We start from the raw sequence: 27,047 nt of genomic DNA, 5'->3' as shown, positions 1-27,047 counted from the left end.
GCTTTCATCTTTACATGATCTTTTCTGCTGTATCCTCTCTTCTTCTTATAAGGACACCAATCACTGGCTTTAGTGTCCACTCAGATCCAACATGATCCCACCTGGATTCTTAAATAATTACATCTCCAGAGACCCTATTTCAAATAAAATCACATTCTAATCTTCTGGGTATGAATTTCTGGGGATGCTACTCAACCAACTACAAGGAATCTGATGAAAATGACGAATGCAGGTGAGTTTCCATCTTAACTACAGAAACAAATTAATAACACCTCTGCTATACCTTATGTAAATCACCAAGGAAGCAATTACTGAAATTTATTCCTAATGTTATTCAACAATTATTACTGATGTCCTTCCATGAGGGATGAGAGAGCAAAAATCTATCAAGCCCATGATGAAATTAAAAGACAGAGCCTTCTATGAATAGAAATTTATTCTGACTGGGTCCCAGATTTAGAATGCAAAAACTTTAAGAAACTATTATAAATATTTTCAAAGAATTAAAGAAAATATAACAATAAAAAATAAAAATACTAACTCTTAAGTAGAAACATTCAAAATTGAAATTCTAGAGTTGAAAAGTGTAACAATTGAAATGAAAATTTCACTAGATAAGCTCAATAGCAGATTGAGATGTTGTGAGAATCAGCAAGCTTCAAGTTTAATCAGTAGAAATTATCCAATCCAGGCCGGGCGAGGTGGCTCAAGCCTGTAATCCCAGCACTCTGGGAGGCCGAGGCGGGCGGATCACGAGGTCAGGAGATTGAGACCATCCTGGCTAACATGGTGAAACCCCGTCTCTACTAAAAAATACAAAAAACTAGCCAGGCGAGGTGGTGGGCGCCTCTAGTCCTAGCTACTTGGGAGGCTGAGACAGGAGAATGGCATGAACCCGGGAGGCGGAGCTTGCAGTGAGCTGAGATCGGGCCACTGCACTCCAGCCCGGGCCACAGAGTGAGACTCCGTCTCAAAAAAATAAAAAAAAATAAAAAATAAATAAATTATCCAATCCAAAGAGCAGAGGAAAAAAGAATCAAAGAAAAATGAACAGAGCATACAAGACTTGCTAAAACAAGGATTCCAACACATGTTAATGGGAGTCCCATAAGAAGTGAAAGAAAATAGGTGGAAGAAATAATTGAAGAAATAATGGTCAAAAACATTTCAAAAGTGATCTAAAAACCACAAAGTGGCCAGGCACGGGGGCTCATGCCTGTAATCCCAGCACTTTGGGAAGCTGAGGTGGGCAGATTACTTGAGCCCAGGAGTTCAAGACCAGCCTGGACAATATAGGGATAACCTGTCTCTACAAAAAATGGTGGCATCTGCCTGTGGTCCCAGCTGCTCAGAGGGCTGAGGTGGGAGGATCGCTTGAGCCCAGGAGGTCAAGGTTTCACCAAGATGTGATTATGCCACTAAACTCCAGCCTGAGCAACAGAGCAAGACCCTTTCTTTCTCTCTCTCTCTCTCTCACACACACACACACATGCACACACACAAAACAAAAAACATAAAGCAAAACAATCAACCTAAAGAACAATTTACAAATCCAAGAACTTCAAAAAAACCCCTAATAGGATAAGCATAATGAGATTTACACCTAGACACATAACCAAACTGCTAAAAAACAAAAACAAAGAGAAAATTTGGAAGGCTGTAAGATAAAAATGACTTATCACGTATACAGGAAATAAGAGTACAATTATGGCTGAGGTTTCCTCAGAAAAGAGGGTAGTGGAGTAACATATTCAACATGCCAAAAGAAAAAGAAAAGCAAGAGAGAGGTTCCAAATGGCTGAATAGGAAAAGCTCCAGTTGTCTACAGCTCCCAGTGTAAGCAACACAGAAGACGGGTGATTTCTACATTTCCAACTGAGGTACCGGGTTCATCTCACTGGGGCTTGTGGGTGCAGGACAGTGGGTGCAACCAACAGAGTGTGAGCCGAAGCAGCGCGAGGCATTGCCTCACCTGGGAAGCGCAAGGGGTCTGGGAATTCTCTTTCCTAGCCAAGGGAAGCCATGGCAGATGGTATCTGGAAAACCGGGTCACTCCCATCCTAATACTGTGCTTTTCCAACAGTCTTAGCAAACGGCACACTAGAAGATTATATCCCACACCTGGCTCGGAGGGTCCCATGGCCACAGAGCCTCGCTCACTGCTAGCATAGCAGTCTGAGATAGAACTTCAAGGTGGCAGTGAGGCTAGGGGTGGGGCACCCGCCATTGCTGAGGCTTGAGTAGGTAAACAAAGCTCCGGGAAGCTTGAGCTGGGTGAAGCCTACTGCAGCTGAAGGAGGCATGCCTGCCTCTGTAGACTCCACTTCCGGGGACAGGGCATAGCTGAACAAAAGGCAGCAGAAACTTCTTCAGACTTAAACGTCCCTGTCTGACAGCTTTGAAGACAGTAGTGGTTCTCCCAGTGTGGAGTTTGAGATCTGAGAATGGACAGACTGCTTCCTCAAGTGGGTCCCTGACCCCTAAGTAGCCTAACAGGGAGGCACCTCCCAGTAGGGACTGACTGACACCTCACATGGTCGGATGCCCCCTGAGACAAAGCTGCCAGAGGAACGATCAGGCAGCAACATTTGCTGTTCTGCAAATTTGCTGTTCTGCAGCCTCTGTTGGTGATACCCAGGAAAACGGGGTCTGGAATGGACCTGCAGCAAACTCCAACAGACCAGCAGCTGAGGATCCTGACTGTTAGAAGGAAAACTAACAAACAGAAAGGACATCCACACCAAAACCCCATCTGTACGTCACCATCATCAAAGACCAAAGGTAGATAAAACCACGAAGATGGGGAGACACCAGAGCAGAAAAGCTGAAAATTCTAAAAATCAGAGTGCCTCTTCTCCTCCAAAGGAACACAGCTCCTCACCAGCAATGGAACAAAGCTGGATGGAGAATGACTTTGACAAGTTGAGAGAAGAAGGCTTCGGATGATCAGTAATAATAAACTTCTCTGAGCTAAAGGAGGATGTTTGAACCCATCACAAAGAAGCTAAAAACCTTGATTAGATGAATGGCTAACTAGAATAAACAGCATAGAGAAGACCTTAAATGACCTGATGGAGCTGAAAACGATGGCATGAGAACTACGTGATGCATGCACAAGCTTCAGTAGCTGATTCTATCAAGTGGAAGAAAGTGTATCAGTGATTGAAGATCAAATGAATGAAATGAAGTGAGAAGAGAAGTTTAGAGAAAAAAGAGTAAAAATAAACGAACAAAGCCTCCAAGAAATATGGGACTATGTGAAAAGACCAAATCTATGTCTGATTGGTGTACCTGAAAGTGATGGGGAGAATGGAGCCAAGTTGGAAAACACTCTTCAGTGTATTATCCAGGAGAACTTCCCCAACCTAGCAAGGCAGGCCAACATTCAAATTCAGGAAATAGAGAGAATGCCACAAATACACTCCTTGAGAAGAGCAACTCCAAGACACATAATTGTCACATTCACCAAAGTTGAAATGAAGGAAAAAATGTTAAGGGCAGCCAGAGAGAAAGGTTGGGTTACCTACAAAGGGAAGCCCATCAGACTAACAGCAGATCTCTCAGCAGAAACTCTGCAAGCCAGAAGAGAGTGGAGGCCAATATTCAACATTCTTAAAGAAAAGAATTTTCAGCCCAGCATTTCATAGCCAGCCAAACTAAGCTTCATAAGTGAAGGAGAAATAAAATCCTTTACAGACAAGCAAATGCTGAGAGATTTTGTCACAACCAGGCCTGCCTTAAGAGAGCTCCTGAAGGAAGCACTAAAAATGGAAAGGAACAACCGGTACCAGCTACTGCAAAAACATGCCAAATTGTAAAGACCATCCATGCTAGGAAGAAACTGCATCAAACAACGAGCAAAATAACCAGCTAACATCATAATGACAGGCTCAAATTCACACATAACAATATTAACTTTAAATGTAAATGGGCTAAATGCTCCAATTAAAAGGCACAAACTGGCAAATTGGATAATGAGTCAAGATCCACCAGTGTGCTGTATTCAGGAGACCCATCTCACATGCACAGACACACATAGGCTCAAAATAAAGGGATGGAGGAAGATCTACCAAGCAAATGGAAAAAAAAAAAAAAAAAAAAAAAAAAAAAAAGCAGGGGTTGCAATCCTAGTCTCTGATAAAACAGACTTTAAACCAACAAAGATCAGAAGAGACAAAGAAGGCCATTACATAATGGTAAAGGGATCAATTCAACAAGAAGAACTAACTTTCCTAAATATATATGCACCCAATACAGGAGCATCCAGATTCATAAAGCAAGCCCTTAGAGACCTACACAGAGACTTAGACTCCCATATAATAATAATGGGAGACTTCAACACCCCACTGTCAACATTAGACATATCAATGAGACAGAAAGTTAACAAGGATATCCAGCACTTGAACTCAGCTCTGCACCAAGCAGACCTAATAGACGTCTACAGAACTTTCCACCCCAAATCAACAGAATATACATTCTTCTCAGCACCACATTGCACTTATTCTAAAATTGACCACATGGTTGGAAGTAAAGCACTCCTCAGCAAATGTAAAAGAACAGAAATTATAACAAACTGTCTCTCAGACCACAGTGCAATCAAACTAGAACTCAGGATTAAGAAACTCAATCAAAACCACTCAACTACATGGAAACTGAACAACCTGCTCCTGAATGACTACTGGGTACATAACGAAATGAAGGCAGATATAAAGATGTTCTTTGAAACCAATGAGAACAAAGACACAACATACCAGAATCTCTGGGACACATTTAAAGCAGTGTATAGAGGGAAATTTATAGCACTAAATGTCCACAAGGGAAAGCAGGAAAGATCTAAAACTGACACCCTAACATCACAATTAAAAGAACTAGAGAAGCAAGAGCAAACACATTAAAAAGTTAGCAGAAGGCAAGAAATAACTAAGATCAGAGCAGAACTGAAGGAGATAGAGACACAAAAAACCCTTCAGAAAATCAATGAATCCAGGAGCCGGTTTTTTGAAAAGATTCACAGAATTGATAGACCGCAAGTAAGACTAATAAAGAAGAAAAGACAGAAGAATCAAATAGATGCAATAAAAAATGATAAAGGGGATATCACCACTGATCCCACAGAAATACAAGCTATCAGAGAATACTATAAACACCTCTATGCAAATAAACTAGGAAATCTAGAAGAAATGAATAAACTTCTGGACACATACACTCTCCCAAGACTAAACCAGGAAGAAGTTGAATACCTGAATAGACCAAAAGCAGGCTCTGAAGTTGAGGCAATAATTGATAGCCTATCAACCGAAAAAAGTCCAGGACCAGACGGATTCACAGCTGAATTCTACCAGAGGTACAAAGAGGAGCTGGTACCATTCCTTCTGAAACTATTCCAATCAATAGAAAAAGAGGGAATCCTCCCTAACTCATTTTATGAGGCCAGCATCATCCTGATACCAAAGCCTGGCAGAAACACAACAATAAAAGAGAATTTTAGACCAATATCCCTGATGAACATCCATGCAAAAATCCTCAATAAAATACTGGCAAACCGAATCCAGCAGCACATCAAAAAACTTATCCAGTATGATCAAGTGGGCTTCATCCCTGGGATGCAAGGCTTGTTCAACATACACAAATTAATAAACATAATCCATCATATAAACAGAACCAAAGACGAAAACCACATGATTATTTCAGTAGATGCAGAAAAGGCCTTCAACAAAATTCAACAGGCCTTCATGCTAAAATCCCTCAATAAATTAGATACTGATGGGACATATCTCAAAATAATAAGAGCTATTTATGACAAACCAATAGCCAATATCATACTGAATGGGCAAAAACTGGAAGCATTCCCTTTGAAAACTGGCAGAAGACAGGGATGCCCTCTCTTATCACTCCTATCCAACATAGTGTTAGAAGTTCTGGCCAGGGTGATCAGGAAAGAGAAAGAAATAAAAGGTATTCAATTAGGAAAAGAGGAAGTCAAATTGTTCCTGTTTGCAGATGACAGGATTGTATATTTAGAAAACCCCATTGTCTCAGCCCAAAATCTCCTTAAGCTGATAAGCAACTTCAGCAAGGTCTCAGGATACAAAATCAATGTGCAAAAATAACAAGCATTCCTATACACCAGTAACAGATAGAGAGTTTGTTTCCCTGACATATTCTACCATGAGTGAACTCCCATTCACAATAGCTTCAAAGAGAATAAAACACTTAGGAATCCAACTTACAAGGGATGTGAAGGACCTCTTCAAGGAGAATTACAAATCACTGCTCAACAAAATAAAAGAAGACCCAAACAAATGGAAGAACATTTCATGCTCGTGGATAGGAAGAATCAATATCATGAAAATGGCCATACTGCTCAAGGTAATTTATAGATTCAATGCCATCCCCATCAAGCTACCAATGACTTTCTTCACAGAACTGGAAAAAACTTTAAAGTTCATATGGAACAAAAAAAGAGCCCGCATTGTCAAGACAATCCTAAGCCAAAAGAACAAAGCTGGAGGCATCACACTACCTGACTTCAAACTACACTACAAGGCTATAGTAACCAAAACAGCATGGTACTCTTACCAAAACAGATATATAGACCAATGGAACAGAATGGAGCCCTCAGAAATAATACCACACATCTATAACCATCTGATCTTTGACAAACCTGGCCAAAAACAAGAAATGGGGAAAGGATTCCCTATTTAATAAATGGTGCTGGGAAACTGGTTAGGCATATGTAGAAAGCTGAAACTGGATCCCTTCCTTACACCTTGTACAAAAATTAATTTAATTCAAGATGGATTAAAGACTTAAATGTTAGACCAAAAACCATAAAAACCCTAGAAGAAAACCTAGGTAGTACCATTCAGGACATAGGCATGGGCAAGGACTTCATGTCTAAAACACCAAAAGCAATGGCAACAAAAGCCAAAATTGACAAATGGGTCTAATTAAATTAAAGAACTTCTGCACAGCAAAAGAAATTACCATCAGAGTGAACAGGCAACCTACAGAATGGGAGAAAATTTTTGCAATCTACCAGTCTGACAAAGGGCTAATATCTAGAATCTACAAAGAGGTTAAACAAATTTAGAAGAAAAAATCGAACAACCCCATCAAAAAGTGGGCAAAGTGTATGAACAGACACTTCTCAAAAGAAGACATTTATGCAGCCAACAGACACATGAAAAAATTATCATCATCACTGGCCATCAGAGAAATACAAATCAAACCACAATGAGATACCATCTCACACCAGTTAGAATGGCGATCATTAAAATGTTAGGAAACAACAGATGCTGGAGAGGATGTGGAAAAATAGGAACACTTTTACACTGTTGTTGGGGCTGTAAACTAGTTCAACCATCGTGGAAGACAGTGTGGCAATTCCTCAAGGATCTAGAACTAGATGTACCATATGACCCAATATATCCTTTGGGTATATTACTGGGTATATACCCAAAGGATTATAAATCATGCTGCTATAAAGATACATGCACACATGTTTATTGAGGCACTATTCACAATAGCAAAGACTTGGAATCAACCCAAATGTCCATCAATGATAGACTGGATTAAGACAATGTGGCGCATATACACCATGAAATACTATGCAGCCATAAAAAAGGATGAGTTCATGTCATTTGTAGGTAATGGATGAAGCTGGAAACCATCATTCTGAGCAAACTATTACAAGGACAGAAACTCAAACACTGCATGTTCTCACTCATAGGTGGGAACTGAACAATGAGAACACCTGATACAGGATGGGGAACATCACACACCATGGCCTGTCGTGGGGTCGGGGGAGAGGGGAGGGATAGCTTTAGGAGATATACCTAATGTAAATGATGACTTAATGGGTGCAGCATACCAACATGGCACATGTATACATATGTAACAAACCTGCAAGTTGTGCACATGTACCCTAGCACTTAAAGTATAATAAAAAAAAAAAAAAAGAAAAGCCAACCATGAATTTCATATCGTTAGCTAACCTTTCAATAATGAAGGTAAATAAAGATATTTGCAGGTAAACAAAAATTGAGAGAATTTGCTGCTAGGAGAACTGTCTTCCAAGAAATATTAAAGGAATGACAGTGGACAATAACTTGGACATGCATGAAGGAAAGAACAATGTGGGAAATGGTAAATACATGGCTAATGAGGACTAAACTCTGATTTTTTAATCTTGCCCAAATTCCTATCTGAGAGGTCTGAGGAGTCGTGCCTTACAAATCATAAATTCTCATCAGATGGGTTTTATTTAACCCTATATATTGTGACTTACTTTGCAGTCTGACTCTGGCATAACATTACAAGACAAAGAAGAAAATCAAAATATTTTACCCCAAAACATGTTTCTTTTCCATATCTTTAAATGGCCCTGCAAAGCTGTCTTTTGTGGGGGAAAAGTTGCATCTGTAAGGAATCTCTAGTAACATAGCTATATCTTTTTTTCTAGGCCCTCCCAATCCTAAAGAGGTTAACTAAAAGTCTTGCACGTTTTAAAGATCTGAACAGGAAACATTTGTCATCTATGGTCTCTAAGGGCAGCCACTATAAGACTTCAAAAGAACCTTGATCTCCACAGTCTTTTATCTTAACCTGAACATTTCCTTTCTATGATCCCAGGTCTTTAGATAAACTCAACAAACTGTCAACCAGAAAATGCTTAAATTTACCTGTAACCTGGAGCCCTGACTTTGAGTTGCCCTGCCTTTTTGGACTAAACCAATGTATTTCTTAAATGTATTTGATTGATGCCTCATGCCTGCCTAAAATGTATAAAACCAAGCTGCGCCCCAACCACCTTGGGCACATGTTCTCAGGCCTTCCTGAGGGCTGTGTCATGGGTCATTGTCACTCATATTTGGCTCAGAATAAATCTCTTCAAATATTTTACAGAGTTTGACTCTTTTCGTTAACACTAGATTTAAAAAATAACATAATTTTTGTCTCTTACTTTCTCTAAACAATCTGTTTAAAGCAATAAATGTACTACTGTATTACTTGGTTTATAATCTATATAGACACCATATCAACGTCAATAGTAGCATACAGGGAGGAGGAGGAAATGGAGACCTACAGGTGAAATGTAGCTATATTGGACCAGAATTAAGTTAGTATTAACCTGGAGAGGACTGTGATGGGTTAAGGATGCATGCAAATACACTTGCACACACTAAACCTCAAAAACTTGCTTAAAAAAACTAACGTAGGAATTGAAATGGTAAGCTAAAACATATTTGTATAACCCAAGAAAAGTGATATAAGAGAACCATAGGAACAAACAAGCATGTAGAAAAGTTCTAAAACGACAAACATAAACTAAGTATACCAATAATTTTTTACATTAAATTTTACTGGACTAGAAACTCCACTCATAGGCAGAGGTAGTAATATAAGATTACGAGTATTTTTTTTATAGAAAAAACTTTATATTTAAAATACAATAGAAAGAAAGTAATATAATGGTAAAAGACACATGAAGCAAACAGTAGTCACAAGAGATCTGGAGAGACTATATTTAAATATATTTTAATACAAGAACCATCCTAGAGACTGAGGACAACATTTCATAATGATAAAAAGGTTAATTAATCAAAAAGATACAGCATTATAAATGCAAAATATGTGGAGGAAAAATGCACAGAATAAAAAAAAGAAACACTATCCACTAATTATATTTGGATTTGTCAGTATTTCTTTTCAGTTTTTATTTTATTTTGTTTTATTTTATTTTATTTTATTTTTTTGACATGGAGTCTCGTTCTGTCGCCCAGGCTGGAGTGCAGTGGTGCGATCTCGGCTCACTGCAACCTCTGCCTCCCAGGTCCTGGTTCTAGCAGTTCTCCTCCCTCAGCCTCCCGAGTAGCTGGGATTACAGGCACACACCACCATGCCCATCTAATTTTTGTATTTTTAATAGAGATGGGGTTTCACCATGTTGGCCAGGCTGGTCTTGAACTCCTGATCTCGTGATCTACCCTCCTTGGCCCCCCCAAAGAGCTAGGATTACAGGTGTGAGCCACCATGACTGGCGGGTATGTCAATATTTCTTTAAACATATTCTGATGGCAATTGATAGACAAAGTTATTATCAGTAGAAAGGAATGTCTAGGTTATGATAAAGGATTGTGAAGACCTAGGTTTTATCATGCAGACAAAGGCTCCAGCAGGCATTAGGGAGAAGACTGTAAATGTTTCTTATCAGATATAAGGTTTGTGTTGGTTAATGCTGGAAGAGTATAATGAGGCATGTCAAACCCTTACTTCCTTTCATGGCCTGAACCAGTCTTTCAGGTTAAATTTTAGAGTGCCCTGGCTGAGAAGAAAGTCCAATCAGATTTTTGTGGGGGAGGCTTTTGAATTTTATTTTTGGTTTACACGTCAAAGAAAAAATCTCCAGGGAAATTATAAAATATTTTCTACTGAATGAATATAAGATCAGAACATATCAACATTAATGCAGGTAAGGCAATATTTAGAGAGAAATTTATAGCTTTAAAAATTAGAAAGGAAGACTTTAATAACCTAGAAAAATTAATTAAGCCTCCACCTTAAGAAACCACAAAAAGAAGAGCCAAAGTAGGATGAACGACTAAAGACCACAGCGGAAATCAATACAAATAAAACAGTGAAACAATAGAGAAAACTAGTGAAACTTACAATTGATTCCTTGAAAAGATCTACAAAATTGATAACATTTTAGTCAAATGACCAAGAAAAAAAGAGAGAAGATAGAAATTACCAAAACTGGGATTAAAAGAGAAAGCATTCTGAACCCTATGGAAATTAAAAGGCTTATAAAGGAATATTTTGAACAACCTTATGCCAACAATTTGTCAACTTAGATGAAATGGGCAAATTCATTAACAGAAATGATCAAAGTAGACTCAAAAAGAAATTATAAAATTTGCATAGATATATATCAGTGAAAAATATTAAAGTATTTATTTAAATTATTTTAAAATGTTCTTCAAAGGGAAGTCCAGGCCTGCATGGTTTTACTGAGAACTCTATTGACATTTAAATAATTAATAATACCAATCCAATGGAAATCTTTTCAAAAATAGAAGAAAAGGGGACACTTTACTGCTCATTTTACCCTGATACTAAAAGCCACAAAGATATCACAAGAAAACTATAGAACAACACTCCTCATGAATGTAAATGCTAAAATTGTTTAAATAACAACAAATTAGATCCAGTAATGTACAAAAAGGATTATATACTATTACCAAGTGTGGTCAGTTTATTACAGGAATGTTCTTCAGCTTAACATCTGAATATCAATTCGTGTAATACATACATTAATAAAATAAATCAGTGGTCAGCAAACTATAGCCCCTGGGCCAAATCTGGCGTGACATTTGTTTTTGCAAATAAAGTTTACTGAAACAAAGCCAAGCCCATTCATTTACATATTGTCTATGATTGCTTTCTGCTACAAAAGCCGAGTTGATTGGTTGCAACAGAGCTCATGTGGCTCAGAAAACCAAAAATATTTACTATATAGCCTTTTCTGGAAAATTCTGCTGACCCTTAAAGGAAAATGCCATATCATCATCTCAAGAGACACAGACAAAGCATTTGATAAAATTGAACTATTATTCATGGTAGAATTCTCAATAAACTAGGAATAGAAGGAAACTTTCTTACTTTAATAAAAGGCAGCTACATAAACCTATGACTAACAACATGCTTAAAGGTGAATGAATGCTTTCTTCCTAAGATTGGGTACAAGGCAAAAGGATGTAAAACTCTCACCACTTCTATTTAACCTTGGACTGAAGGTTCCAGCCAGTGCAATATGGTAAGAAAATAAAAAATACAAAAATCAACATACAACCAACTGCAAAGGAAATTTAAAAAAAATTACATTCACAATAGCATAAAAAGAATAAAGTATTCAGAAATAAAGTTAATGAAAGAAGTACAGGACAGTACACTGAAAATTACAAAACATTGTCAAAGGAAATTAAGACTGAAACAAATGGAGATATGTCCTATGTTTGCAAATAGGAAAATTCAGTATTGTCAAGGTGTCAGTTTCCCCAAAATTGATCCATAGATTCAATACAATTTCTATCTAAATACCATTAGGGTTTGCTGTAAAAGACATTGATAAGATGAACCTGGGCCGGGCGCGGTGGCTCAAGCCTGTAATCCCAGCACTTTGGGAGGCCGAGATGGGCGGATCACGAGGTCAGGAGATCGAGACCATCCTGGCTAACACGGTGAAACCCCGTCTCTACTAAAAAATACAAAAAACTAGCCGGGCGAGGTGGCGGGCGCCTGTAGTCCCAGCTACTCGGAGGCTGAGGCAGGAGAATGGCATAAACCCGGGAGGCGGAGCTTGCAGTGAGCTGAGAACCGGCCACTGCACTCCAGCCTGGGCGACAGAGCAAGACTCCGTCTCAAAAAAAAAAAAAAAAAAAAAAAAGATGAACCTAACATTTGTCTTTTAAATCCAAAGGACCAAGATAAGCCAATATGATTTTATGAAAGAACAAAGTTCAAGGACTTACATGATTTCAAAATTTCAAAATTCACCATAAAGCTAGAGTAATCAAGACTGTGGTATTGGCATAAAAATACATATATAAGGCTGGGCGTGGTGGCTCACACCTGTAATCCCAGTACTTTGGGAGGCAGAGGCGGGTGGATCACGAGGTCAGGAGATTGAGACCATCCTGGCTAACACGGTGAAAACTCGTCTCTACTAAAAATACAAAAAATTATCTGGGCATGGTGGCATGTGCCTGTAGTCCCAGGTACTTGGGAGGCTGAAGCACGAGAATTGCTTGAACCCGGAAGGCAATAAGGTAAGAAAATAAAAATACAAAAATCAACATACAACCAACTGCAAAGGTGGCAGTGAGCCGAGATTGTGCCACTGCAGTCCAGCTTGGGCAATAGAGCGAGACTCCATCTCAAAAAATAAAAAAATAAAAAAATACATATATGTATTTTGGCATGGTGGTATACATATTTGGCATACATGTATAAAGTTTGGCATGGTGACTCATGCCTATAATCCAGCCTGGGTAACAGAGTAAGACCCCATTTTTAACAAAAGAAAAAAAATAGATACTGTAAACCAAAAATAATATTCTAAGTTCCCCAACCAATGGAATGGACCCCTCCTTTTGGCCAAGGGCATTTTATTTTATTTTATTTTTTTGAGACAGGGTCTCACTCTGTCACCCAGGCTGGAGTGCACTGGTGCAGTCTCAGCTCGCTGCAACCTCTGCTTCCTGAACTCAAGCAATTCTCCAGCCTCAGCCTCCCGAGTAGCTAGGACTACAGGCACAGTCCATCATGCCTGGCTAATTTTTGTATTTTTTTATAGAGACGAGAGTTTGCCACGTTGTCCAGGCTGGTCTAAAATGCTTGGACTCAAGCAATACTTTTGCCTCAGCCTTCCAGAATGCTGGGAATACAGGCATGAACAACTGCACCGGGCTAGGGCATTTTAAAGTAAACCTAAAACACTAGCTCAGGCTACCATGGGAATAGGTGGTCAGACATGCCTCATTAAACATTCCTCCCTTTGGAATTCAGGCACAGCTGACCAGCATTAACATAGAAACAGCGACCTTCAGACTGACAGAATAGACTTTTTAGGTCTGATATGCTCTGAAACCTGCTATCTGGAGGCTTTATCTGCACAATAAGAACCTTGGTATCCACAACCCCATATCTTAACCCAGACGCTCCCTTCTGTTGATTCTAGGTCTTTAGATAAATCTTTCAACCAATTGCCAATCAGAAAATCTTTGAATCCACCTGTGATCTGGAAGCCCTGATTTGAGCTGTCACCCCTCTCTGGACTGAAGCTATGTGCATTTTACAGTATTGAATGATGTCCTACGTCTCCCTAAAATGTATAAAAGCAAGCTGTAGCCCAACCACCTTGGGTACATGTTGTCAGGACTTCTTGAGGCTGTGTCATGGGCATGTCCTTAACCTTAGCAAAATAAACTTCTAAATTGATTGAGGCTTGTCTCAGATACTTTTGGTTTACAGTACATAGATGGAAGGAATGGAAGGAACAGAACAGAGAGTTCAGAAAGAAACCCATGCATCTACTGTCAATTACATTTTGATAATTGAAATCAGAATATGAAACTGAAATCTTGCACAAAATTAACACCAACTTTCTTATTGGACCCTGCCACTTACCCAAAGTTAGCCTTTGGGTTGGGGTTTTCCAGAGTATAGTGGGACCATTCCATGGTCACCAGAAAGATGTTACAGGATCCTAGCACTTACTGGGAATATCTATAGGCCCATCTGGGTTGCCAGAAAGATGTTATAGGAAAGGGGTCCAGATCCAGAACCCAAGAGAAGGTTCTTGGGTCTCACACAAGAAAGAATTCAGGGTGAGTCCACAGAGTAAAGTGAAAGCAAGTTTAAGAAAGTAAAGGAATAAAAGAATGGCTACTCCATAGACAGTGCGCTGGTTGCCCATTTTTATGGTTAGTACTTGATGATATGCTAAACAAGCGATGAATTATTCATGCCTCCCCTTTTTAGACCATATAGGGTAATGTCCTGATGTTGCCATGGCATCTGTATTCTATTATGGCACTGATGGGAGTGTAGCAGTGAGGATGATAAGAAGCCACTTTTGTCGCCACCTAGGTTTTGGTGGTTGTTAGCCAGTATCTTTACTGCAACCTGTTTTATCTGCAAGCTGTTTATGATCTGTATTTTATGCCAGCCTCCTATCTCATCCTGTGACTTAGAATGCCTTAACTATCTGGGAATGCAGGCTAGTAGGTTTCAGCCTCATTTTACACAGCTTCTACTCAAAATGGAGTTGCTCTGGTTCACATGCCTGACATTACCCCCTCCCTTTTATAATCCTAAGGGTTTGTATAATTTTAATCCTAAGGGTTGCAGAGAGTTGAAAATCCATCTTCTGTAACTTCTTCATGATGAATAGGAGCAATGATATTCCTGCCTAACTATGAGAGTCTCTTGTATTCAGGGTAGAGAGGAGGAACTCAGTCAGAAAGCATCAGTATGGTGAGGGCAATTCATGACTCTGAGTTTTGACAAAAGGTGATATCTGGAAGATTCATAAGTGTTTAACTTAAGAAAACGAGTAAGCTTATCCTTATTCCTAACACAAATAGCACAACAGCAATATATTCCACAACAGTAAAGCAAAAGAAATAAAATTATTCCAAGTAAACTAAGTTAGAGGACTTTCCATGAACTGGGCACCTGTTGGAACCAAGCTGACATGGGGTTGTTATCTGATTCCAATATATGCTCAGAATTAGAATGCTGATTTAGATTTTACATTACCCATCCCTCTTGTTTCCTCTGAGCAACAGTCAGATGTCACTAGTTGGTTCACAGGAATAAGCAGGGTTAGTCTAAATTGCAGAAACAAACTTAAAAACAACTGATGAGACTAGAATTTAATAACAAGTGTACCACCGTTTTTGAAACATAATTTCTCTCCAGTTTCCCATTTTTACTAAAGACAAATTATGGTAAGTCTGATTTGCTTTATTATACATGGCCTGATTATTTGTATAAAGTGCAATAAGAATAATTATTTTTTACATAAACTCTTTTTAAATTGGCTTTGAAGGAATTTTATTCCATAGACGGAATCTAAGACTTTTTTAGAGCCCATCCCTGCCATAGGTTTGTACCCTCAAATACCTATGAGGTGAGTAAATTCCCTTCCTCTTAGGGTCCCAAGATAACCTGGGGATCCTGGACCTGTTAGAAAGTGATATTCTTTACTTACCACAGGTCAGAAACCCTGTACAGTGGCTGTTGTAGACAAGGTCTGAGACCAATTCCCCAAGGGGCTTTTATTGGCTTTACAAGTCAAGTTTGATTCCTTAAAGGAAAATATGCCATTCCAGTCAAAGCCTTGGTAAAATAACCAGTGTTTCCACTTGTGTCCTGTTGCAAAAGAAAACAGGTTCTTATTTCAGTTATGCAAATAACTATATTGCCATAACATAAAAATACTCACAAACAGTTTCCAAATTCTGGAGAAATTAGGTTGAGAGAACCAAATATGCTTCAAATGGTATTCACAGCAATATACTTTACTCAACTGCTAAGAGCTGCAAATAGCTCAAAAGATAAGTTTCCTCGACTCTGAAAAACAAAACAAAGGATCAGCAGCATTTTAAGCAAAGCTAAAATGATTACTTTAGTCTTCTATTGGTTCAATCAATTCAGTTAACTTCTGTTCTGCTTGATATGCCTGAACATTTCAGCTCTCCATGTGTATTCTAAAAGTGTTTTCCTTTATTTTAATATCACAATTTCCAAAGTTATCAGAAACCTGCATTGAAGAACACTTGTTAGAGTTCTACAGTTGATTATAAACCAACTTTTGAAGAGGATTAAAACAAGACAACAATTGTGTGTGGATGACAAAAAATCTTAGGACAGCCACTATTAACGTCACAATTGATAAGGAAATTTGCTTCCTTTTGTGGTATACAATGATTTTTATGTAACAATTATAATTATTCATAATATACACTAAGTCATATCAGAATTATAAGACTTTTAAAAATAATTTTGGATATATACCAACAATACATTTATACAATTACAGCCCCCCAAAATCCAAACACCATTTTACATTTGATAATGCTTCCTGTATGATTTTTGTACCAAATAAGTCAAATGTGACTGTTGCATTAGTGCATTATTGATGACAAACCCAATTCTTTATAAAACGTTATAGACAAATGTATTCAATCTTAATGAGTTTGACTTTTAGGTAAGATTTTCACAAACCTTTTATAACCCTTCACATATTTTTGTTAAGGAGCAAATTATAGCAGGTTTTTGCTCTAAAAAACTTGTGCTTTTATTCCAACGCTTAGTTTATAGAAAAACTGAATATCCTTTTAACTTTAGCCAATATATTCACACACAGAATGTCTTACAGTTAATTTTTCACAACTTTCCAAAACTTGCTTAAACCTTCAGCTTCATTCTATCTAACTTAAAACAATAATTTAACCATTTAATCTAATGAAGAAAATTTACATTCCCATGACTTCTAAGAATCTTTTACCAAAAGCACATTTCACTTTCCTTACACATCTTATGTGTAGAACTATCCTTCAGTAATCTCAATTACATGTTACAATATTAAATCTCAGCGATTTTTACTTTTGGTGAAAACCCTGGTTAGTAAGCATTTTAATTATGTACTAGGTGTGGAGCCTAAGACACAGACAGAAGTGCAGATAAGGTCTGACTTTTTCTCGCATTGCTGGGGGTATGGCTAACATCACATGTCTCCAGGCCTTATCTAGACTCTAATGTCATCAAAGTAGGTAAATTGAACAATTTTCAAAAGTGAAAGCAGCAGCTTATGACCTTAAAGCATTTAGCAAACCTAATATCTGACCTGCATAATTTAGACCAAATGTTTACATTTTTAAGATATTTTCATTTTACCAGTAATCTTTAAAACTGTCTTCATTTCCCAAAGATTACTTAAGTCACATGAACTAAATAAAAGGCATTATACATTTAGTTTTTCTTAAAAAAATATGACTTAAGCACTTATTATTTTTAATCAATTAATCAAAGCTCTTTTATATACAAACACCACACCCATGATACACATAAATACATAAACCGACAGAAGATAAAGGACTCATCTCCTAAGATGGGAATTGAACCCTGAACCCGGGCCACCACTGTGAAAGAGAAAGCACAGCCACATGGTTACAAGGTCAAGCTCCCAAGGACATAAAAGACAAGAGGGAAACCTTATCCAGTTTTTTTGGGGGACCTGCACGAAAGTTTGTAACTGACCAGTTTGCTGGGCCATCTTGAACAGCAGGCTTATAGATGTCCTAAGCCCATGTTCTATCCTAAGGTACCCCTCTTTATGACAGAATAATACAGAATGACACAGGAAACACACCAGATTGGCTACAGCTTAAGACTAGCCTTACAAATCTTTTCTTCCATTAATCAAAACTTTGTAAGAAATAGTGATTTTTACCATTCCTACAACCAGTTTGCACAGAGAGAGACGACAGCATTGCCTGAGGCAAGGTGGGGAAGGCCAGGTGTTCAGGAAAGCCATACAAAGACCCACCCATTGCAGCGACAGTGAAGAGTTCAGGTGGTCACTTCTCAGTAGTGAAGGGATGTTTTCCAGCAGTCCCATCGGCTCTCAAGTTTTCCCTTTATGGGAGGAAAAATCTCCTCATGTCCCATGATCCTGTACCTGCCTAACCCTGTCACCCACATCCGTCAGCAAAGAGTACAAGGCAAATTATTCCAAGGAGAATAGAAGTTAACATCCTGTAATGCCGAATCTGTTCTTAGCCAAAAGGGACTTTACCGAGAGGGTCTTCTAGCCCCCTAAATCTTAGAAGGGACTCTAACCCTCTTAAGTTGGGCCTCTAACCCAATCCCATTCTTTATCTGGGTACCCCACCACTTACCCAAAGTTGTCCAATCAGTGCTGTAATCTATTTCCTTTGAGTCAGGAGTCTCGTCAGTATTGTCCCCTTAGGGTTCACCAGAAAGACGTTACCGGACCCCAACACTTACCCAAAGTTAGCCTTTGGGTCAGGGTTTCCATAATAGAGTCCATTCCATAGTTGCCAGAAAGATGTTATAGGACCTTGCCACTTACTGCGGGCTTACGCAGTATAATCCCATCTGGGTCACCAGAAAGATGTTACAAGAAAGGGGTCCAGATCCAGACCCCAAGAGAGGGCTCTTGGATCTTGCACAAGGAAGAATTCAGAGCGACTCCATAAAGTGAGAGCAAGTTTATTAAGTAAAGGAATAAAATAATGGCTACTCCATAGACCGAGCAACCCCAAGGGCTGCTGGTTGCCCATTTTAATGGTTATTTCTTGATGATAAGCTAAATAAGGGGTGGATTATTCATGCCTCCCCTTTTTAGACCATATAGGGTAACTTCCTGACATTGCAGTGACATCTGTAAACTGTCATGCTGCCAGTGTGAGTGTAGCAGTGAGGACGACAAGAGGTCATTCTTGTCACCATCTTAGTTTTTGTGGGTTTTAGCCAGCTTCTTTACTGCAACCCGTTTTATTAGCAAGGTCTTTATGACCTGTATTTTGTGCCAGCCTCCTATCTCATCCTGTGACTTGTAATGCCTTAACTGTCTGGGAATGCAACCCAGTATGTTTCAGCCTCATTTTACGCAGCACCTACTCAAGATGGAGTTGCTCTGGTTCACACACCTCTGACAACTTAATTTATTTGCCTCTTTTATCAGCTTTTGCTCATGCATACAGTTGCCTCTCCCATTTAAACCTTAGTACAGTGGTTCTCAAAATGTGGTATGGGGACGGACACTTTCAAAGTCGGCTAGGTTAAAACTATTTTCATAATAATCCTAATGTAATATTTGCTCTTTTTACTTTGTTCTCTTGTGAGCATAATGTGGGTAAAATATATTTTTTTCCTATGAAAACGTGTTACCACATAACAGTTTTATTGTTGATGTTTTAAGTGAGTTGGTAATGATCTTTAACATTTGTTTTTATTTACAACATGGTAAATATTGATAGATAAAATCCACATGAACAAAATCTTTTTTTTGATCTTCAAGTTTTTATGGATATAATGAGTTCTTGAGATAAAAGTTTGAAAACCATTGCCCTTGTCTATCTGCCAGGTGTAAGAACTCCTATTGACCACATTTGTTACCAGAGGATTAGACAATGAATTGGAGTGGTTTTCTTTGAGTGATAACTTGTCTTGATTGCAAAAATCATCTACGTCAAGATAAACTATAGCTTTTGGCCAGAATGTCATTTAGAAATGCAACAAATGTTAATACAGGATTTCTTTTTGTTTTTCTTGGTGATGTGTAATGGAAATAAACACAATCCTAGTAAAAGGAGAATCATAAACATGGAAAGGATTTGGAACAGTGTCTAGCATAAGAGTAAGCCCTTAACACAGGTAGTGATTATTACTATTTTATTATTACCCTATCACAGTTGCTATTCAGTTATTTATTCAACAAGTATTTATTGAGTACTATATGCCAGGCTCAATGGTCTGCATTGGGGATTCAGTGTTGGGCAAAACACAAACAGTTCTGACTTCAAGGACTTTATAGTCAAGTGAGAGAGGCAGTAGAATCATCACATAAAAATTCTAATTGATCTGATTTTCAGAGTCAGTAAAAGCTTCTTTGAAGAAGTCCCAGTTGAGCTGCAATTTGAAAAATGGGAAGGAGGAATTAAGGAGACACAAAGGAAAGAGTAGCACGCTGAGCATGTTTACAGACTCCGCAGTAGAAAGAGAATGATGAGGGGGCCAATGTGGCTGAAACCCAAAGACTCAGTAACTATTTAAGAGCAAAAGCCACAATTACTTTTGCACCAATCTAATAGTAGTAGTAGTAGTAGGTTAGATCCCAAGCCATTGGGGGATTTTTAAGGCTTTGCTAAGAATTTTAGACTTTCATCACACGATCAGTGGGGAGCCATGGAAAGCTTTAGGAAAAGTGTGGCAACCTTAGATTTGCGTTTTCGAAAGATCACTGGCAGCTGGATTGTAGTGGGGCAAGAGTGACAAGCAGGGAGACTATGTACAGGGTTAAGGTGGTATCCCAGTGAAAGATGGTGGGAGCCTGGAACAGGATAATGGCAGGTAGAAACACAAAACAGTGGACGAATTTGGGATGTACAATATTTTGGAAGTAGGACCACAGGGCCTGGTGATTAACTGAAACTTTTGCACAATAATCACACAAAGTCGAAGAGCCTCCCCAGCAAGATCAGCTAATGGGTTATTGATAAGTTGCAAAATCTTCACCATTCTTCCTTGGCAAAGATTCAAAAGCCCTGGTGATACTCAGGGCCGACAGATTACTCATGCCGCACAGAGCGGGCCCACAAGGCGTCGCTCGCCTTGTGACGCAAGACTTTATTCCCTGGACGTCAGTGGCCTGGAAGCGCAGCGTTTCCTGGGCAACGCCATTGTCGCAGCTCCGGGAGGGGTAGGGATAACTAAAGACAACGCGGCCAGGAGAGAACTCCACAAGAGAGGGAGAGTCAGAGAAAATGGGCAACAAGTGCGGCGGCTTCCGCCATAGCAGGTGATTCGAGGACTCAGCACGAGGCGAGAGTAGGAACCGGGAAGAGCCGGAAAGCCCGCCTGTGATTGGCCCTCCGGGGGTATCGGTCGCTTGTGATTGGTGAGGCCCAAACAGACAGCTGCGTTTTGAACCGCGTATGATTCTGGGTAGCAAAGGCCTTGCAGGGGTCTTAACCGAAAGGGGGAGGGGGAAGGTCGCCAACAAACGGCTGAGCTCACAATCCAGGCCTGGGCGTCCCCCTCCCCCATGGAGAGAGCCAGACAGGAGCCGCCGCCGCAACAGCGCCCGTTGCATCCCGCTCCGCCCCCGCTGCCGGTCGGGGGCACCACCTTTTGGGCAGGGGCCGTGGAGCCCCCTCCGTCGCCTCCCACACTAAGCGTGGCCGCCAGTGCGACCTTGGCCTCGTCGTGCGGGGAGTCCGTGGCGTCCGGCTTACAGCCCGCGGTGCGGCGGCTGCTGCAGGTGAAGCCAGAGCAAGTGTTGCTGCTACCACAGCCTCAGGCCCGGGAAGAGGAAGCCGCTGCTTCGCCCGCGCAGGCGCGGCTGTTGCAGTTCAGGCCCGACCTTCGGCTCCTGCCGCCGCCGTCAGCGTGCGAGGGCGCCCCCTCCAGGCCGGAGTTGCACCCGGTGCAGCCCGGGGCGCTGCACTTCAAGGCCAAGAAGCAGGAGCTGGGGCCCGGCCTGGACCCGTCATTGGGTCCTCGTGGGGGCGTCGAGACCTGTCCTAGAGCCTCCAGGGTGGTAAAGTTGGAAGGTCCCGGACCGGCCCTCGGCTACTTCCGAGGGAACGAGAAGGGCAAGCTGGCGGCCGAGGAGGTCATGAGAGACTCGATGAAAGGCGGGGAAGGCAAAAGCCCGGCGGCCATCCGAGAAGGTGTGATCAAAACGGAGGAACCTGAGAGACTCCTCGAGGACTGCAGGCTCGGCGCAGAGCCCGCGTCCAATGGCCTAGTTCATGGCAGCGCAGAGGTCATCTTGGCCCCAACGTCCGGTGCCTTTGGGCCGCACCAGCAAGACCTCAGGATCCCTTTTACTCTCGACACGGTCCCCCCTGGGGCCCGCATCCAGTTTCAGGGAGCTCCGCCTTCAGAGCTGATAAGATTGACCAAAGTCCCCCTTACACCAGTGCCTATTAAAATGCAGTCCCTACTGGAGCCTTCTGTAAAAATCGAAACCAAAGATGTCCCGCTCACCGTGTTGCCCTCAGATGCAGGTATTAGACAGCAGGGGAGAAGGGTTTTCAAAACTGCACCTGTGTTGCCCATAGCTGTTTTGTCAGCAGTTCCCAAGTCTAAACTACAAAAGTAAAGTCATGGAACTGATTCTTTTCAGGGCAGAGTCTGCACAGGTACCACTTCTGATCGACTTGTATATATAGCAGTAGAATACACGAATGCCTTCAAGATTCTCAAGTAGTTTTTAAAAAATCGATTTTAAGGCCCAGTATTTAGATAGGACTAATTTTTGTACACAAAAATAGAGGTATTTTCTAGACAGCACAGAGCCCTCAGTTTATATGCTACAAATAATCAAGATTAAAAATATTATAATAGCTCAGTACTTTTATATGTGTCAAGATAGAAGTAATGGTGTTTAATGAAAAAAGTGATTATAATTAAATAGGAAAGTTTATACCCATTATAGAGGCTATCTTTAAAAATGAGCAATAAACATTCTTCTAGCAGAAAACAGTACGTGATTCGATGTAATATTTTAGTGTTTATTCCTCTGAAAGGTAAGGACTTATAGAAATACTGAAAATAATACGGTAGAATAAGGCATAAATATTGTTTTTAAAGAAATGACTAGTCGCAGCGGTAACAAGTACAAATAGATGTTTTTATTTCTATCCAGTATTTCCAGATATAAAGTTAGCAAATTCTTATTTTACAATTTAGTTCACACAGAACACTTTGCCGGTGAACATCTTGGAAAGTCATATTAATCTTTGGTTCATATTTTCTTTATGTTTATTTTTTTAAATTTTCTGTGTTGATTCTTCCTCTCCACTCCACTCTGTTGCTTTTCTCTTTAGTATTTTTTAGATTTTTGTTTTCTAAAGGAAAGAAAGGGAAAGCTTTCTTTATACTACTTATTTCATCCTTAGTGTTTTTAAGGAATTTTTAATATATCAGGCAATCCTAAAATATAAATTTATGGACGGTTATTTTTGATAAAATACATGAGAGATGTGAATTTGGTAGCTTCCTTTGTTGAAATTTCAACTGGCTCCGTGACTTTCTTCTTTTAAATTTTATTTTATGAAAAAGAGATGCCCATCTCGAACTCCTGAGCTGAAGCAATCCTCCGCCTCGGCCTCCCAAAGTAATGGGATTACAGGTGTGAGCCATTGTGCCTGCCTTCCCTGACTTTCAAAAAAATTACTTTTATTATTTCCTCTCATTTTTTTTCTGAAATATTGGCAGAGAGGTTCTAGGAACGAAGGTCAGAAGCAAATGTGAGCCATTGCATCTGCCTTCTGTGACTTCCAAAAAACTTTTTTTGAGACCGAGTCTCACTCCGTTGCCCAGTCTGGAGTACTGTGGCATGATCTCAGCTCGCTGCAACCTCCACCTCCTGGGTTCAAGCGATTCTCCTGCCTCAGCCTCCCAGGTAGCTGGGACTACAGGCATGAGCCACCACGCCCAGCTAATTTTTGTATTTTCAGTAGAGATGGGATTTCACCATGTTGGCCAGGCTGGTCTCAAACTCCTGACCTCACGTGATCCACCTGCCTTGGCCTCCCAAAGTGCTGGGATTACAGGCGTGAGCCACCAGGCCCGACCCAAAAAATTATTTTTATTGTTTTCTCTCATCTTCTCCCAGGACACAGGACTAGTGTTGATGATTCCACTTGGTGGGAGCTTCAGCTTCATAGTGAAATACAACTAATATAGTATTATAATTTGATAAATATTTTTGCTTGAAAGGACACAAAAGCAGCATGTAGATGAGTTCCTGTGAATGTTTAGAGAACCTCTACCTAGCTAAGTTATAGTCATGAGTAAGTAATGTGTGGTTCCTGTCCCTTAATGATAGAATATTTTTATTGGTAAATAAACTAAATGTTAATTATTGTTAGAGGTACTAATAATACAGATCAAAGAAGTAATAAGCCAACAATTTACTCTCTTCAACGTGATTATTTCCACAGTATCTTCAACAGTATTATTCTCTTTGAGGAAAAGGAGTCATTCTAAACTACAGTTCAGAATGGCGAGTTCAGGGGATGTAAGGAATTGTGGAATACTGGCATGTTTTTTTTGGTTATACTGAAGTGTGCATTTCCTCCACCTATTTCAAAAATAAGTATAGACGGAGGTGCACTTTACCTTAAAATTGTGTGTGTGTGTGACACATTAATTTAGCCTCTTAATTTTTGTCATGTAGGCATACCAGACACTCCCTTCAGTAAGGACAGAAATGGTCATGTGAAGCGACCCATGAACGCATTTATGGTTTGGGCAAGGATCCACCGACCAGCACTAGCCAAAGCTAACCCAGCAGCCAACAATGCAGAAATCAGTGTCCAGCTTGGGTTAGAGTGGAACAAACTTAGTGAAGAACAAAAGAAACCCTATTACGATGAAGCACAAAAGATTAAAGAAAAGCACAGAGAGGAATTTCCTGGTAATCAAATGAAATAATGCCTCTTACTTCTTTTAAATGAATTTATTTAGTTAAAGGATTAGGGTAGGTTGAATTTGAAAGACAAAAATGTATAATTTTTTTCTGGTATGTACAAAAAAGAGAAGAATGACTAATATAACAACAATTGACATGACGCACTGGGCATGAGTTTCCTTAAATGGAACCAAGCAAAGGGATATCTGAGTTCATATTCACCAACCCATACAAATCAGAGCGCAAGCGGTTCCATTGTGATTTTGATTTAGATAGATATAAATTTAATGAAAGTACATCTCGAAAGCTTTAGGCTATAATTTTGCAAGTAAACTATAGAAGTGTTAAAATGACAGCAACAGAAAAAAAATGCAGTCTACACTTAATGAGAATGCAGGGATTGTCACCATATTCCATTTTAACATATGATTGTCAGAACATAGTCCTGCCTTCTGATTGACAGATTTAGCCCTGTCATGATATAGTGTGAAATAAATCCGATTTCTCCCTAGCAGTGAGAACACAGGGATTAAGCTTGGGAAAATACAAGTATGGCCAGCATGTCTGTGCAAGGTGGGACAAAACTTACTATTTTCTGAAATATTGGGAGAGAGGTTCTAGGAATGAAGGTCAGAGGCAGCACCTGTAGGGAACCAGTGATTGTTCTGATTACACAGTGGCTGCAAATGCCATAGTTCCACTGGTCTGACTTTGGAAGAAATTGAGTTATTTGTGGACTTGGAGATTGCTGAGTTTAGGAGAGTGGCTTTTCTTGAACTAGGCATAAAAATAGTGACTGATTGGCCAGGTGCCGTGGCTCACACCTGTAATCCCAGCACTTTGGGAGGCCGAGGCAGGTGGATCACGAGGTCAGGAGATCGAGACCATCCTGGCTAATACAGTGAAACCCCATCTCTACTAAAAATACATAAAAAAAAAAAAAAAATTAGCCAGTCATGGTGGTGGGCATCTGTGTCCCACCTACTTGGGAGGCTGAGGCAGGAGAATGGCGTGAACCCAGGAGGCAGAGCTTGCAGTAAGCTGAGATCTTGCCACTGCACTCCAGTCTGGGCGACAGAGCGAGACTCCGTCTCAAAAAAAAAAAAAAAGAAATAGTGACTGATCATTAGTGACTATTGCATTGTAAGATATAGACAATTGTATCTTACAGAATGTGAGGAAATGAGGAGATGAATAATGTCATAGTGAGGCATTGTTTGATAAGGTGGAGGAAAGGCTTTGGGATTCAAGTACAGCGGTTTTGATGTTGACTGTACTACAGATTCATTCTGTGTCATTGGTTATAAAACATTTGACCCTTGGGTGGGCGCAGTAGCTCACGCCTGTAATCCCAGCCCTTTGGGAGGCCGAGGCGGGCAGATCACGAGGTCAGGAGTTCGAGACCAGTCTGGCCAACTAAAAATACAAAAAATTAGTCAGGTGTGGTGGTGTGCACCTGTAATCCCAGCTGCTCAGGAGGCTGAGGCAAGAGAATCGCGTGAACCTGGGAGGCAGAGGTTGCAGTGAGCCGAGATTGCGCCATTGCACTCCAGTCCAGGCAACAGTGCAAGACTTCGTCTCAAAAAAAAAAAAAAAAAAAAATGACCCTCTTCCTTTCAATTATGAGTTATAACATTGGTCGCTAGTCAGGAGCTATTTGGATATGTATGTTAAAATACACAGTGGAGAAGTCATTCACTGAAATGATATCCCGGAACTGGAAAAGATACTTTAGACAATAATTTGTTTTTAAAACACTTTAAAGTGCTTTGCATTTTAGTATGAAAAAAATTATTTAAAGGCTAAATAGAGGCTACACATTTAAACATATTTTGTCTTCTATAGGTTGGGTTTATCAGCCTCGTCCAGGGAAGCGAAAACGATTCCCTCTAAGTGTTTCCAATGTATTTTCTGGTACCACACAGAATATCATCTCTACAAATCCTACAACAGTTTATCCTTATCGCTCACCTACATGCTCTGTGGTAATTCCCAGCCTACAGAATCCCATCACTCATCCAGTTGGTGAGTTAGTTTTATCGTAGATTACTATTTTTTAAATATCTGCAAGAAAATTTTACCTCAAGTTTGAAGTTTTCTTTCTGTTAGTCTTAAGAATTTGGAACAACAATATTAAGGAAAAAAAAGAAGAGGGAAAGTGAGAACATTAAATAGGAGAAGGAAAAATTTCAGTAGAGATCAAAACACTTGGTTTGCCAGAGTGGCAAATAATCCATGTGTAAAACCTCAGACCTTTTAAGCAAATCAGGATGGACCCATAGATTAGGCAGATAATGCAGGAAATGAC

The 27,047-nt window shown here is 39.9% G+C and overlaps 1 protein-coding gene across 3 annotated transcripts in view; it reads left to right on the top strand.

Moving 5' to 3' along the window:
• SOX30 (SRY-box transcription factor 30) overlaps positions 1-27,047 on the top strand; it is a 71,158-nt gene that overhangs the window by 24,066 nt on the left and 20,045 nt on the right. Inside the window, exons 1-3 of one of the 3 annotated variants that reach the window (XM_010363409.2) lie at positions 20,996-22,328; positions 24,506-24,745; positions 26,585-26,764. In XM_010363409.2, the coding sequence (XP_010361711.1) occupies positions 21,362-22,328; positions 24,506-24,745; positions 26,585-26,764 (1,387 nt within the window). In that variant the 5' untranslated portion in view covers positions 20,996-21,361. Of the gene's footprint in view, positions 1-20,995; positions 22,329-24,505; positions 24,746-26,584; positions 26,765-27,047 lie in introns of those variants that run through there. The other 2 variants (XM_010363410.1, XM_030926614.1) reach the window with 2 other exon arrangements.

Source organism: Rhinopithecus roxellana, chromosome 3 (genome assembly GCF_007565055.1).
Source record: "Rhinopithecus roxellana isolate Shanxi Qingling chromosome 3, ASM756505v1, whole genome shotgun sequence".
Taxonomy (NCBI): domain Eukaryota; kingdom Metazoa; phylum Chordata; class Mammalia; order Primates; family Cercopithecidae; genus Rhinopithecus; species Rhinopithecus roxellana.
Note: the sequence above shows the minus strand (reverse complement) of the source record. Positions and strands in the feature narration are given on the sequence as shown.